Genomic DNA, 17,045 nt, shown 5'->3' with positions numbered 1-17,045 from the left:
CTAGGCGCTGTATGTGCTCTACGCTTATCTCGGCATTGCTCCCAGTCGTCTTGTACCTCAATTTGCCACTGGTATGCAACAATGTTGACTCAGGAGAGGCGTGGTTGGAGATTGCGCAACTCTTGACACACAAATTTCACGCGCAGGCACCCTTGCAGTGGGTATCCATAGTCTGTCAAGACTGAAGGAAGCCTTTTTTACATGAAAGCTAGCAATGAATGCAAAAAAAAACTTTTGTGCAAAGTTCTGTAAATGGGTGATTTTTTTTTCAATAAAAAGATAAATTTAAAGTCAAGGATTTTAAAAATGGATGAAAATATATGAAGGGGGTCAAGTATTATCAAGTCGAAAAGATAATAGAAGACAAAATAATAAGAAGGAGAATCTTGAAATATGCTGTTGACACGTTAACTCAAAATAAAAGCCAAAATGTGTGTAGTAATCCAAAATGTTTGTAATAATCAAAGTATATGTGATCCAGGTTTGTAGAAAAATCCGATTGCAAGCAGTTGAAGAATAAGGATTATTTAAATCATAAGACAACTCCCATACAATCATAATGGCTTTAAATTATAATGTAAAGGCAACATTTCAAAAAAATAAAATAAAAAATAAATAAATAAATAAAATTAAAACAGGAGCGAAAGTTAAAAAAAAAAGAAAGAAAAGAAGAAAAAAAGAAAAATAGAATAGATGCCGAGTGTTCACAACTTAGACATCTTGACCTCGAAAACATTTAGGTTATGTGTGAAAGGTACATATTTAAATGTAGCAGATGGAATATCGTCCAAACAAAAAGGACAAGCGAAGAAAATTATGCGGTAAAGTAAAAGCCTTCCTTCAGTCTTAACAGACTATGGATACTCACTGTAAGGGTGCCTGCGCGTGAAATTTTTGTGGCAAGAGTTGCACAATCTCCAACCACACCTCCTCTGAGTAGACATTGTTGAATAAAAGTGGCAAGTGGAGGTATAGGACGACTGGAAACATGCGGTAAAGTGTTGCACAATGACGTAGCCCCTTTTGTGGGAGCTGGGGGCTTCTACATTAATAAACCTTGTGCTTAACTTGGTCTGTACATGTGAAGTGCAGATGGATTAAACAGATGTGATTTTGAAAGTGTTCTGCTATGCCTCAAGCCAAGAATGACGGTTTGTTGATAATATTGAACCAAGGCAAAACGATATAAGACCTTAGAATTTGAAAGGTCAACCCCGGAAAACTCGTAAACGAGGCATTCGAAAACAAAACAATGTTTAAACTGTATGAATATATCTTCTCTTTTTTTATGTCCTTCTCTTTTTCTCTTTCTCTCTTTCAAACAGTTGACGCTTGCATTCTGGAGTCGGCGGACGCGACATAGCATGCATCTGCTTTCAACTGGTCTTTATAAAAATATGCTCCTCATTGTTAAATCTTTAATAAATGATATACATGTTTATAAAAATGCATTTGTTCGTTATTTTTGTACAAGCGTTCTATTTCAGCATGCCATTAATGCCAACGATGGGAAGATGCCTGTAACGACGCAATGAAGAAGCGACCCATGTCAGACAGTTATAGCCGACGACATATCGACCCGTTTTTGTTGATGTTTCTAACATGTGTCTATCGTTAGATATCGTTGAATATCGTTTATTCCCCGGGGGGCTAATTGCGTTCCCAGGACGTTTCTCAACCAAGTAACTTTCCCTGTGGAAGTGATAGAATACCATATTGTTGCCGTAAATCCAGGATTGTTTCTCGCATAGGGACAAGTACGACCCTACGGAAAAAATCTACGAACAGAAGACAAAAAAAAATCTACCATCAGACTTAAAAATCCACGGACACATATAAAAGAGAAGAAACACTTGATTAATCCAAGTCTACGGAAACAAAACGCAATAAGCTTTAACAGGTATCAGGGACCAAGGGGTGCCAACAAGATTTAGGGTACCCAAAACCGAACCTTACAGCAGTTGTAACGCTGTAAAAAATGTTTTGTGGGTGTGCTTCGGCAAAACTGCAGCCAGGGCGTTCCAGCTATTTTAGGCTAAAACGAGACTGGCAATGGTCACCTGAAGAAGGATTAAATAACTTCACTTCAGGAAAAAGTAAGGCCAGGTTACACTCGGGCCCACCAAAGAAATCGGCCAAGGAAACTCGGGAAAATAGAGACACTCGACGAAATAAAATCCCCAACCAGAGCTCCGGAATGGAGTGTACAGTTAAAATAAGGGGTAGACCGATAGAAGCACTGATCGACATCAGTTTTTGAGAGGATAAAAGTAGAAGGAGATTAAAGGGATTCTAAGCTAACAGCTACTCTCGCAAACGGGCAAAGGATGGCACTAAAACGCATGGCCCATTTGCCTATTAAAATGAAGAAGGCGAAAACTTCGTCTAGGTTTTATATCAACCCAGACTTAAATCGAGAGTTGATATTAGGTGCAGACTTGTTGCAAAGGAACCACGCCCAAATAACCTTTCATCCTAACCAACTAACGGTTAGAGGGGTGAACATCCCACTTGGTAATAATACCAGTGGTGGAGTCAATTACCGCCATGCACTGTATCGACGCACACTATTAGTTTAGTTTCTAACACACATAAAAAGAATCTACCCCGTCAACATCGGATTTCAGTCCCAGAAAGGAAACCTGTAATAGAGGCAATTACAGTATGCCCCCACCTATCGACGCCACAGGTACCTGTGAACCGTAAAAGCCTCAGAAAAATTGTCCGCTTTTCATAGGATTTTTCTTTTCGAAAAAAGAAGGGTCTTTCAATGATAAATCCCTTCAGGCAAAAATCCAAAAACTCTCAAAGGCTTGCAAAATATCTGGATAACCCACAACCTAGCGAATTCTCGAATTTACCCCTGTCCAACATTATAAGTAGAAGCCGACTACAAAACAAAAACTTTGGTAAACGGCCAAGAAATTTGAAAAACAATAAAAGTATATATACACAGTGGCAAAGAGAAATTGTGACCAACACACACAAAAAAAAATGTTGAAAAATTAAAAACTAGTAAAAAAATGTTGAAAAATTAAAAACTAGTAAAGCTTCGCGAAAAGTCAATGAAAAATCAAATGACTATAAAACTAATCAGGAGACGACTAACGTTTAAAAAAAAAAACAAATTGATAAAATATTAATATATTAAAAAATGATCAAAAGAATGAATGTTTCAAAAAGAAGTCCATAAAAAAATGAAAACAAATTTAACAGTTGAGGATTAACGTTTTTTTTTTTTTTTCAAAAAAAAAATACATAAATAATATTTTATTTACTAAAAAAAGCAAAGGGAATTTATGTTTTAAAAAAGGGTGAATAATAAGAAGAAGAATTGAGAGAAGAGAAAAAGAATTTTAAAAAATAACCATCGTGCCAACGACCCGACGATATTCTGACATTTGCTAGTGAGAGCAAATGTCACAAAAAGAGTGAGACGAAATGTGGCACAATGACGTAGCCCCTTTCGAGAGAGCTGGGACTTCTACATTAATAAACCTTGTGCCTAACTTGGTATGTACATGTGAAATGCAGATGTGTAAAACAGATGTGATTTTGAAAATGTTCTGCTATGACTCAAGCAAGAATGACAGTTTGTTTATAATATTGAACCAAGACAAAACGATATAAGACCTTGAAATTTCAAACCCGGCGAACTTGTCAACGAGGCATTCGAAAACAAAACAATGTTTAAACTGTATGAATATATCCTTTCTCCTTTTATGTCCTACTCTCCCTCTCTCTCTCTCTCTCTCTCTCTCTCTCTTTCTCTCTTTCATTCCCTTTCTCTCTATTTCAATGAAGGAAAAGAGAATTAAACAATTTTTTTTAATAGTTGACGCTTGCATTCAATAGCAGTAAGAACAGTGAATTAATGAAAGGAAGGGGTGATTTTTGCAGGTACAAGCGAAGGTTGTTTTAAAAACGGACCAATCGCTGTTGCGTAGACTTTTCCTTTCTGGGATTGAGTTATATCAATTTTTTTTTTTTTTGCTGTATTAAAAAGCCTGAGAGAGAGAGAGAGAGAGAGAGAGAGAGAGAGAGAGAGAGAGAGAGAGAGAGGAGAAAGAGAAGTGGAAAAAGTGTTTATTGCTTTTGCTTGAGGGGTTTTTTTTTGTGATTGTCAAATTGTTTTTTATTATTATTCTTTTGTTGTTGATATTTTGTTAAAGTCTGAAGAGGAGGTTCTTAATTTTTGTTGCTGTTGTTGTTTAAACAATCATTTGGGCATAGAGAAGTAATCAATATTGAGGGGATAGCTGGATGAATTGTGCGAATCGCTCCTGCGGAAGGGAGAGGTTGACACCGATCAGAATATACGGGAGGCGGAAGCCCTGGTTGAGTTAGTTATGGAGCGTGGCCAATCAGAAAGTTTTCCCAGGGAATGGCGAAACGCGGCGGAAATTTCTCTAGCTCTGTTGGGGAGATTATAATCTCCCAAATTTAGAGGCGATCCGGGTGAATTGGATAATTGGATACATTCTATTTTGAAGAAAAAAACAGTTTATGATTTTACGGACAGGGAGGAATTTCGCTGGCATATGAACACACGTCGAGATCAGCCTCGAGGTTTATTTGCCAACAGATAACTAATAATCCTCAGTTGAAATGGGAGACATTACAAGCAGCTTTAGAAAGGGAGTATTTCGGAGAACGGAGTCCCCTTGACGCAATGAGAAAAATGATTCAGATCCGATAACACAATCCGGAGAAAGCATAGCTGACCTCGGCGACCAGATATCTGGTTTGGCTGGAAGAAGCTGAGAGAAACCGAAACAGTGCAGGCGTTATTGGCTGCTATATTGGAAGATGTTTTAAGGGATACAAATGTCCGAGCCGATGTCATGAAGGATGGTCCGGCCGGACTGCAGGAAGCAGTTGAATTGGCCCGGAGTAGGGAGCAGTGTTGGGCACGAATTCGTTGCCCCCGGTTACAGGAAAATTATGCGAGGAGATGTAGTCCTAATCGAGAGTATCGACCGAGGCGGGTCAAGAAGGCTCCCCTTCGGGGAGAAGGGGGCCACAACTGGTATCAGAGAAGGAGGGAATACCACGGAGCCCCTATGCCCCCTCAGAGAAGGAGAGGAATGTCCCTTTTTACTTATAGATGGGAAGGAAAGATGGTAGAGAATGACCCGATACGTGAGAGACTGGGTCGTTATAGCCATGTGGCTGGTCGGTGTACGGACGCGGTGGACCGTAGGTTGGGAAGAAGAAAAGCTAAAAGTAGACTACCTCCTGTCCCACCAGAGAAAAGAATAGCAGGTCAGGCGGTCAGAGTGGAGATCGCCTGCCGCCAGGAGCGGCTCAGGAAAGAGACCAACAGGGTTGTGACCTGATGACCCTTACAGACCAGAAAGCCATGCCAGCCGAGTGGCGAGGGGGCGCCTGAGATGCTGGACCTGTGGTCAGTTCGGTCATATGGCGCGAGGCTGCCCGTAGAGGAAATGTTGGCATTGTTGGGAGGCAGGCCACACGCGGAGAGAGTGCTCCCGAAAAAGGGGAGACTCCTTGATGCAGAAGCGGAGCGAAAAGCCGCTGCCTAAGGATAACTCAGGAGAAGGAAACAGGTTAAAGCGAGTGGAAGTCCGCTGTATATTGAAGGAGTGTCGAGAGCTTAGATGCCAGATGGTGGTGGGAGGTGTGAAGGTGGCAGCCTAATTGATACGGGCGCCTCGGTGACGCTGATTAGGTCCAGTACTTATCGGAAGATGGCCGGCTGAGGACGTTTATGTACGATTGACCTGGAATTGGCACAGGCTGACCAGGGCCAACTACGCCTGGAAGGACTGACCAGGCTCCTCTATGAGGTAGAGAGGATAAGGGGGCAATTACAGGCTTACGTGGCGCCCGATTTATGTGAAGAATTAATATTGGGATATGATTGGTTAGAAAAAATGGGAGCAGTTGTCACCTTTGCTCCACCGACCCTGTGGTTGGGCGGGAAAGGTATTCCTCTGCTCGGCCGAAGGCAGCTAAAGGACCTTCCGGTAACCTCAGAAGATACGGAAATTCCTCCCCGAACAATAGTGTCCACAACAGGAGAGATCCAGTGACGAAGGAGGGGGAGTCCTGATGGATACCAGGTGACCTCCCTAGAAGAAGAGGGAGACGGGAATGTTGAAGTGGCGATTAGTGATACTATAGTGTGGACCTGGGAGCTTCCCGGTGCTGTTAACAATTAATTCCTGTAAGACGGTACGGGTTAAATGCGGAACCCAGGTAGGAATAGCCTGCCCTGTTAAGAGAATTCAATGATAAAGAGGAGACAAGGAATTGGCGTGAATCGCCCAGAATAAAGACAGAGGAACTGATATCACCGCCTGAGTACCAAAGGGAGGTAATAAGACTGCTAGAGCGCAATCGAGATATTATCGCGATCGGGAATTAGGATGCACAGACACAGTGACGATGAAGATTTATACAGGAGATCACCCACCTGTGAGGTTGAAACCCTACCGAACCCCGATTCATAAAAGAAAAATTGTAGAGGAAGCGGTGTCTGAGATGTTGGAGGCGGGAATAATTGAACACTCCACCTCACCGTGGAGTTTCCCCATGGTGATCGTGGAGAAGAAAGACGGGGAACACAGATTTTGTGTGGATTTCCGGAAGCTGAATGCCATTACCAAACCCTTAGCGGTGCCTTTGCCCCTAATAGATGACATACTGGCTTTGTTGGGTAAAGCGAGATGTTTACCACCCTGGAGTTGAGATCAGGTTACTGGCAGGTAGCCCTCGATGGGGAGGATCAACAGAAAGCGGCGATTGCATATCATGCAGGACTGTTTAATTTTAGAGGTATGATTTTTGGCCTCTGTAATGCACCAGGGGTCTTCTCACAATTGATGTCGATAGTTTTACGGGGTTGGAGGGGTTTGCGGTTGCATACTTGGACGATACTTTAATCTTTTCACGAACGTCTGAGGAACACTTTGCGCATTTGACGGAGGTATTTGAGAGGTTGCGCCAACACCAACTTAAAATAAATTCACCCAAATGTCAGTTTCTTCAGAAGGAAACCGAGTATTTGGGGTTTGTGATCGATGAGGCTGGAATAAGACCGGACGTAGACAAGGTGGAGGTTATCAGCTCTTTACCTGAGCCGAAAACTGTGCGCCAAGTGCGAGAGTTCATTGGAATGATCGGCTATTATCGCCGATTCATACCTGCATTTAGCCGACTGTCCGCTCCCATAATACTGTTAACAAAAAAGCACGTCCGTTATAAGTGGACCCCAGAATGTCAGAGGGCTTTTGACGCACTGAAGGAGCAATTGACTGCTATACCGTTGTTGGCGTATCCGGATCTAAGTACGCCGATGGTTCTGTATACAGACGTGAGTGATACGTGTATAGGGGCGGTGCTGACCCAACCATGCCCTGAGAAGGAAGGCCCCGTGCTTGGCATACCAGAGGAAATTCCGATATATTTCCTGTCATATAAGTTATCCGAAACCCAACAGAGGTGGCCAGTGATTGAGAAAAAAGCTTTCGCGATTGTATATGCAGTACAAAAGCTAAATTATTATTAGAGTGAGGCTGAATTTGTAGTAAAAACTGACCACAAACCGTTGAAATATTTATTTGAGGCAGATTGGACGAACAAGAAGATCCAACAGTGAGCACTCAAGCTATCCGGCTATCAGTGCCGAATTGAATATTTACAAGGTAAAGAGAATACGTGTGCGGACCTGTTGTCCCGGATTCCAGAGCAGCTGGAATCCGAAGCCATCCGATTAGAACCGGAAGAGGATGATAGAGCTTTTCAAGTGGGAGTGATTAATTCCCACACTATAAAGGAAAGACCGGACTGGAGTGAGACAGATGTAGCTGAAGCTGAGCCTATATTCGACCCACATTGGATCGAAATAATTGAAGCCGGTCAAGAAGATAACGAATTAGCAGGATTGAGAGCTCGAGTGAAGGAGGATCGAACCCAAAAATACACCCTCCACCACGATAGGCTGTATTATACCGCCGATCGAGACGGAGAAATGGGATTAAAGATAGTGGTATCAGCCCGCCTACGGAGAGAAGTCCGGGATCAAGCCCATGAGAAGGCGAGGCATTTAGGAACCGAGAAGACGTATCAGTTGATATTTAGAAATTATTATTGGCCGGGACTGGTCAAGGATGTTGTAGAATGGGTAAATAGATGCGTAACATGTCAGACTCACAGTAGATACCACCCGCTTGCTCCACTGGCGGAGACAGATGTTCCGCAGTATCCCTTCCAGAAAGTGAGTTTGGGCATTTCCGAACCCTACCCCTTGACAGAGCGCGGTAATCAATATATCGTGAGCATAGTGGAATGGCTTACTAACTGGCCAGAGGCTTATGCCGTGCCAGATAAGACAGCCCAGTCGGTGGCCGGTGTAATCCTAGGTGAGATTTATCCGAGGTATGGGTCCCCAGAACAATTAGTTACCGACAATGGCACAGAAAATGTGAATAGGATTATGAAGGAGGTACTCGATCAGATTGGTATCTAGCATGTGTTGACCTCTCCTTATCACTCCCAGAGTAACTCCAAGGTCGAACACTTCCACAAGACGCTGGGGGATATCCTGGGTAAGCTTGTGACTGATAATCCGGCGGAATGGGATTGGTTCCTCACACAAGCCTTAGCAGCAGTGAGGTTCACGATGAATGAAACATCGGAATTCTCACCGTTTGAATTAGTGTTTGAAAGGGATGTCGTGCTCACGATTGATAATCTTTTAAGGCAACGTAGGAAGTATTTGGGGAGGAGCATCACCAAATATTGTTGGAACAGCAACATCAGAAATTTGTCCAGGCAAGGAACCGTATTAAGCGAGCACAGAAGAAGCGGAACGCTCGATTGAACAAGGATCGAAGGGAAGTAGAATTCAAGGTAGGAGACCCTGTGTATTATAAGGTACAAACTCGAGAAGGGAAGCTGGATAAGCGTTGGACTCCTTATTATCGAATAGTGGAGCAGACAGGCCCTCTTTCATTTATAATCTGGGACCAGGTTGCTGGGAAAATAAAAAGGGTACACGCCAATGATCTGAAGTTGGCGGAATTGGAATATGATGTCAAACTCGTTCCGCGGAGATCGGAGAGACGCCCACGTAAGGCCACCTTGGTTCCACCCAAGGAAATGGAAACCTCCGATGAGGAGGGAGAGCCCGCTCCACTTGACGTAGATGTTATGAGAACGCTGAGAAATCGGATTAATAAAACGGCGATCCCAGACCCCCGGGGATTGCAAGAGGCCGGAAATCGGCGCCAATCTGGACGGATTTCCGAACTAATGACTACGGTGGGCGTTGGCGTTAGATACGACTCTGGAGAGGGGTCGAATGCGGGAAGTTAAATTCTGTCGGAGGGTTCGAGTGGAACCTGGGAGAAAGAAGACCAAATCCCTCTATCCGTATTGAAGGAACGGTTGACACTGAGACCGAGAAGGATCCAGGAAACACCTCTGAAAGACAGATTAAGGGGATCGACGGTCAGAAGAGGAGAGAACTGTTGACATCCTATTTTGAAATTGAGTCGGATCAACTTCGTTTTTATTTTGGTATGGGGAGCAGTCCTCCTAGTGGGAAATTACCATATCAAGTTTATATGAATTGATCTAGAAAAAAAAGGGGGGTTATTAATTGTACCTAGATTGGGGAAATTGAAAGTAATTCCTTGACAGAGGTTGTGGAGATATTAATTTAAGAATTGTGTTTTCTTGAAAATTCAACTAATTGTTCTTTTTCTTCTCTTTTTTTTCTCTTCTCTTTCTCCTCAAACGGAAAGATATATATTTTTTTTTCATATGAAATGGATGGTCCAGAATTGGACTTTTGGAAATTTTGAGAGTTAAAATGATTTGGGGGGTGGGTTGTTACCTCAGTTTGGAAGGATGAACGTTTTAAACTGTACAAATTTTAGTTGAGTCCAGTTGGAAACAATTAGAAGCATTCATTCCGGCGATTAAATTGACTTTTGGAAGAATTAAGATTTTGCCTCAGTCAGGCAGGATTTCTAAATTGCGAAATAAGAGCTAGGAGGCCGCGTTCTGAATGAATAATAATTAAAAATAATTATTGGCATCACTGAGTGAATTAAAAAAAAAAAAGAATAGCAAATAGGGGCCGGTGGCGGGGAGGGGAGCATATGCCGTTGTAATGATTGTCGGGTGGCCCTCGGTTTTGGATCCGGCCGGGAGTGACCTGATACCGATGGCAGTGCCTCCGCCCTGCATATGCCCTGTAGTCATTCATAGGTGTTGTGAACGGGAATGGGAGGGAGAAACAGATGTACTATGCGTTATAATTACGCTGAGGTAGCTTTTTATTCCCGGGTGACGCCATATAACCCAAGGATTTAAGATAGAGAAGATAAATATATATTTTTTATTTCATGTCAAAATCGATATTGTTTGAAACCAGAGAAATATATCTTTGCAGCTAAAAAGTGGATGACAAGAAATTTCACTTATAACATTGTTTGTCCTTAGTGATCTCAAGGTCGGATGTCAGAATGGCCTTGTAAATCGTGAGAATTAGTAATTCAGATTTCAGGTATGGGAATTGTGCCTACCCAGGGACCTGGGGCTTTCGATTTCGTGGCGAAATCTTATTGGCCGGGGGGGGAATTTCCACCCCATCCACATACCTTACTATATATACGACTGTCGTGCGAAAATTAGTCAGTTAGAGTTGCAGTTGGAGATTGCTTGTTGAATTCGGGAAGAACAGATCGTAAAGAACCGCCGTTCCCTGGAGAGGGGACCCCTCCATCTTCCTCATCCAACCCTCTATCGCTGTCTGTGAAGAGATTTCAGACTTTGAAAAGAACTTACAAAACACTGAGTGATATTGTAAAAACACTTGTACATAATTTTGCGAAATTACACTGTAGATTAGTCTACATGAGTTGTCTTTCTTCCTGCCTGCTGCTTCGATATTCGCTTTCAGCATACCAGATTTCATGTAACAACCTCAGAGAAGACTAGACTACACGACCCAAGAATTCAGATAGACAGGGGTCCTTAACCACCTTCCCGCGTGAGGGATTACAATTAGAACCTTCATTACCGGCTTGATTCGAAAAATTAATTTCAAACTAAATTTTAAAGAAATTAAGATCAAGCTAAGCGGGAAAAAAATCAATCCATGAAAGCTCGTATTACTCTGACCGGAAATTATCTAGACACAACGAAACAGATCTTTCTATAAAGTTTTAAATTCGATGTCATTATTTAAAAAAAAGTTGGGGGAGTGAAGATTACAAAATTTTAAGTGTGGGGAAGAATGTAGATAATAATTGCTGAGATTATCTACTGAGAGATGTGAAGGATGAGCAATGATAGGGCCAGAGAGGACAGGTGGGTAACCAGCATTGCTATTTCAGAAATTGTTAAGCGAAAAGCTATTACCATACATGTTGCTAATACTGTTACCTGATGAGGTAGATTCTGCAGCCAAAAGAGTTGGGTCGAAAGTAATTGATTGCCGGGGGATTGGAGATTGTGAATGATTTGAGATGTTTATTTGGGGAGCATTAGTAGATATCTCAGTTACTACTCAGGAGGCATTCACTCTCATCTCAGTTATATCTCAGTTATTACTAACAAGGTATTCACTCTTTTTTGCAGTTATAATTATTTTAGGGACTATAAGAAAAGGAATTTTCTGGGCTGCTTTAATTTTCTTATTATTTGATGAGATTATTATCTGTGCTAAGTAAGGCATTGTTGACTAAGAAATCATAATGGAATTAGTAATTTTAATTAAAGTGTTTTACTTATAAATGATTTTTCCTACAATTTTGAAAAACGTTTTGGGGAGTTTTGTTTGGATATTGTAGCTGAAAGGGAGGATAAACCAAATATTATTCTTTCTCCTCTGTATTTTTTGTAGGCTACAGTTATTATGGATAGAATAGTAGTTAATGTATATATATATATATATATATATATATATATATATATATATATATATATATATATATATATACGCTTTATTTTTTATTACCGTATCTTTCTGTTAAGTTACATCATTGTTTCAGCTACTCGGCCGTTTTTTGGCCGTCTGTAGCTTCCTCAGACTTTTACAGAAATGTTCGCTATTTTGGGATGAAAGAGTGAAAGAGTGAATGAGATCAGGGGGTGCGAGGAGGGCGGAAGAAAGAGGGGAAGGGGGAAGGTGGGTGAGGGCGCTTGGTATGTCAGTAATGTTTTAGTTTTGGGGTTTAAGGAACTTGTGGGGGAGGGTATGGGAAGTTTATTTCTGGTGTGGCTGAGGGCATATGGATACATCGAGGGGAAGGGGAATATGTGGGGTGGGAGTAGGGGAGGGTTTACTTTAAAATTCGAGTCTTAATGTTAAAGTTTTTATGCGTCTCGTTGGTGAGATGATTTCTTGGTAAGTATGTTTTGACCTGTTGGGTGTTCCCTTATGTCTACAGGCGGGGGGAGCTATGATTCGGTTTATTTATTTTTAGTTTTTATTTTGTTGTTTATTGTTTGGAGAGGGTAAGCTAGCGGTCGCGGGCACGGGTACACACATGCGCACGTACACACATATATACTAAAAAGAAACGGTTCCATGTACACATACATCCCCGCCCTGGCGTGCAAATATATGCACATATGTGTGCCTGTATGTATAGACAGGCGCACATGTGTGTTTTTATAATATTTTCCTTTCCTTCTTCCTCACTGTGAGTTCACATCACCCACGGCTCGATCATTTGCATATGTTGGCTGTTGCTGCTACTGCTTCTATACGCGCGTTCGCGCTCCGTTATATATACATATATATATATATATATATATATATATATATATATATATATATATATATTAGTGTATTTAGGCAGCATTCCTTTATTCAGGCAAACATTATTAAAAACAACAGAGATACCTTGCTTAATGATTCTTCTTTTCATTTTTTCGATCTTTCGTAAGATTTTTTTTAACTTCAAGATGGAAGGTATTTACAAATGTTCCATGGTTCACACGAGCGCTTTCGATTCTTTCTTGAATCATCATCAGGTGGAGATAAAATATTAAAAATAGAAGTGAACTATATAGTTACGAATGATAAAAAGAGTCAATGAAAAGTCGATTAAAATATACATTTACGAGTGATAAAAAACTCGATTAAAAGTTAGGATGATAAAAGGCAATGTTAGTAAAACCAGTCGTATACTGGTTATGCTAAACATTTCAGCACATTATTGCTACTTTCAAAATTAATGCTATTTATAGATGGGTGCTGGGTTTTTATATATAGTGCTTCAAGTATTTTTAATTTTTTACAATTACTTTCTCGTTGCAAAATCCTTGTATTGTCCACGAGGACCTTTCTAAGATTAGAGGGGGGACAGCTATGTTGATTTGTTAAATGCTGGTATGTTGAGCTAGTACTGTTCAAATGCATCGTTAATCGACTTCTTATAGTATATAATAAATCTAATCTTAGAATTATTCTCTAGAGGTACTGTATATCTATGTATGATGATTTTAATTATTTTTTCTTCCACTCTAAAATTTGGTGTTATTTAGTTTTTATAAAATATGTCTATAGGGTTAGTGTTAGAAGATTGACTAGTATTGCTGTTAAGGTTTTTAGGGGACTGTAACAATAGTTTAATTTGTTGATCAACAATATAATTCGGAAAGTAATTATTTATAAGAACCTGTTTGATATTTTTAATTCCTATTAGTAGTGCTTTTTTCGTAGAAGAAATCATCTTAGCACGGTTTAAAAGATTTTTAATTATGGCAATTTTATAACGCTGAGGGCACTCACTCTTAAAGTTCAAGAGGCTGGATTTTGTACAAGTTGGTTTTTTGTATACAGCTGTGTCGAAAGTATTGTTAGATGAGTCTATAAGGACGTCCAGAAAGTGAATTTGTTTGTTATCATTTAATTCTATTGTAAACTTAAGGACAGAGTTTTTTTTAAAAAGATCTTGAAGTTTATATATCTGTTCGTCATTATCAGCTAAGAGAACTATGTCGTCAAAATAACGTACATACATAGAGGGCTTTATATTATTTTTAAATGTTTTATTTTCTAAGTCTGCCATATAAAATTCACTCAGGGTAGGTCCGAGGACTGATCCCATTGCGACGCCATCTATTTGATTATATATGTTGCCATTAGGATCATAAAAAGGTATTTCCGTGGTGCAGATTAATAATATTTTTTTTAATATACTTTTATTAATTTTAAGTGGGTGGAGTGACGGATGATTGCAGATGTTGTTTATAATTATATCTATGGTTTTCGCTACAGGGACATTTGTAAAAAGACTTTCTACGTCAAGGGAAGCGATATTTCTATTTTCGGGTTGCATTGTTTTAAGTATTTACATGAGCTCATGTGTGGATCTAACGCTGTACTTGCTAGGAATGTATGGGCTGATAAGTTCGTTTAAAGTTGTGGTAAGTGAATAAATGGGAGTGGGGATTTGCGAAATGATAGGGCGGAGAGGAGCATTAGGTTTATGTATATTAACCATACCATAAAGATAGCCGGGTGTATATTCACCAATTATCTTGGGGAGTTGATAATTCCCAATTTGTGCGTTATTTGCTGTGATTAATTTGTTAAGTTGTGTTTTTACAGTATTTACAGGATTTTTATTAAGTTTTTTAAATTTCGTATTGTCGTTAAGTATATTCTGAATTTTTTTATTATAACCAGTTTTGTTCAGAATGACAAAAATGTTAGATCTATCGGGGGGGTTTTTTACAACTATATGTGGGTGGTTACGAAGTTCTTTAGCCGCGTTTTTAGTTCAGGAGTTAATATTGAGTTGTATTCTTTTTTATGAAGTCGGCTCTTTATAGCTTCCGCTTTTAGAATGTCCCTTAAACCAGGATGAGTTGTGATTTTTTTTTATCTTTTTCTAGATTAGTTATGCGTTCATAAAGTAGTTCAATTTCCGCTTTTTTCTCTTGATGGTTAAATTGTTGTGCAAGATTGCAATTGGGTCCAAGGTTTAATAATTCCTTCTGTTTTTCTGTAAGTTCACAGTCTGATATGTTAATATAAAATTGTGTGTTATTAGGTAGTATGATATAAACTTTGTATAGAGAGTTTAATTTTTTTTAATGTTCAGTCGTTGTGGATGTTCATACTTACAGGTGATATCAGCAAGTCTTTGTTGAAATTCAGTGTATTCCTCAACGGTGATGTAGTTCTTTTGTTTTTCTTCAAGTTCATGGAGTTCATTTGTATGTTTAAGAATTAATTCTTGGGCATTCCTGGGATATATACATATATATATATTTGTATGATTAAGAATTAATTCTTGGGCATTCTTGGGATATATATATATATATATATATATATATATATATATATATATATATATATATATATATATATTAGTTTTAATTGTAGAAATGGATAACTATTTAGCACAATAAACGTTTTCTGTTTTCGTATTGTAACAATAATTTCCAGATGAATATTGTTTAAATCATTGAAACGAATGTCACTTTTTAAAAAGTTTTTTGTTTAAAATTGTATTGTTTTACGTAATCTGGCGACAATATTCGACTTTTGTGAACGATTCATTTTAAAGTCGAAATTCCTTAACTGAATGACATCAGATTAATCACTATTTTGAAGGGAACATAGGAATACAAAATGTTTTAGCGTATTATTATAATAAAAAAAAGCGAGACCTTCTGGAAATTCTAGAGTTGTATTCTTCTATATCTTCTTCTTTGTATATTTCTCCCACACTTAAGAATAGTTCTATTCTATGAATTTCCGGCGCAACGAAACGCCATGATATTATTGTACTATTATTATGCAGAACATATACTTCACCTTGAATTATTTATTTGTAAAAGATATAGAAATATAAAAACATATTTTAACAAATTAGACACTAGGCCATCAAAATTTCATGTGTGTCGTGATCATTGGTGAACTTCTATTTTACAACTGAATCCTATACCGAAAGCCACGAAAGTATATTTTAATTCATTTTACATGTTCGACACAGCAGTAACATCTTCGGGGATTGGATGATTCCATATTCTAAAAAGGAGTTAGAAGTTAAATACCTAATACGAACAATGTTCTACACTGTATTATACATCATTATAGATGATAACAAAGATTAAAAATAAATTATTTTCCTTTATTTCGAAGTCATTAGTCAAATGGTTAAGTCTAACGACTAAAAAGGCGTACGTGTTCTTTATTCGCACTGACCTTAATATAGGAATTACTAAGATACTACAATGATAAAAATGATTTTTCGAACTTTCAGTAGCACTATTACATGCGACAATCATGACACGCCTACAAGACAAGCCGTCATTATGAATCTGAATCTGTATTTTGTTTCTAAGCTCGCCTCTCACTGGTGTAAGCATTTACCTTCTCTTCTGGCCTGGCCAATAAGGGGACATCTATCATACAAGCTGTGTATGTGATGAGACTATAAAAGGGGCAAGACAATGTTCACTTTCTTTATTATTTTACTAAGAAAACGATTCCGACAACATCATCGACATTGCTCGCAACAATCCCCGATTTTTTAAAAACTTTCCCCGGGTCGTTCTGCCCTAAGGTTCGACAAGAATTCATTTTGGCGACTGCCGACATATTGTAACACATATACACACCTCCATACGCATATAGACATAACTTGACTTCCACACATGTGTACGCAAGAACATTCTTACTGCATACATAAACTATTTTCTCTTCTTTACAAACATGAGTTTCTCTCATGTCTTATCTTCGTCCATACTCCTTTTATTACATGAAAACGAAGACGACACAATGTAATTGTTTTAAATATTAAAATCTCATATTACACAGAAGAAATAAAACTTACCTCGTAAACGCTGGTAACCCGGAGATTATAAAATGTCGGGACGTAAAGATAGCAACTAGCAGCCATGACGAATAGATAGGAAATTCCAATGTAGAAATACATCGTTGTGTAGGTGTACATTTCTGACGGAGTTCCCAACAGTGTGATAGCAGACATGAAAGAAGCGAGAAGAGACAAGGCCACGGGGATCGGATGCATATTACCGCCAGC

At 39.3% G+C, this 17,045-nt stretch overlaps 1 protein-coding gene across 3 annotated transcripts in view; it reads right to left on the bottom strand.

The window, feature by feature from the left end:
• LOC145243440 (sodium-coupled monocarboxylate transporter 2-like) overlaps positions 1-17,045 on the bottom strand; it is a 134,641-nt gene that overhangs the window by 87,680 nt on the left and 29,916 nt on the right. For all 3 annotated transcript variants that reach the window (XM_080106331.1, XM_080106332.1, XM_080106333.1), the window contains exon 2: positions 16,836-17,045. This exon is cut by the window's right edge and continues 166 nt beyond it. In XM_080106331.1, the coding sequence (XP_079962457.1) occupies positions 16,836-17,045 (210 nt within the window). The remainder of the gene's footprint in view (positions 1-16,835) is intronic.

The sequence above is a fragment of the Euprymna scolopes genome, chromosome 22 (genome assembly GCF_053919585.1).
Source record: "Euprymna scolopes isolate OS-2025 chromosome 22, ASM5391958v1, whole genome shotgun sequence".
Taxonomy (NCBI): domain Eukaryota; kingdom Metazoa; phylum Mollusca; class Cephalopoda; order Sepiida; family Sepiolidae; genus Euprymna; species Euprymna scolopes.
The sequence above is the reverse complement of the archived record's forward strand: the minus strand, read 5'-3'. Positions and strand labels throughout refer to the sequence as shown.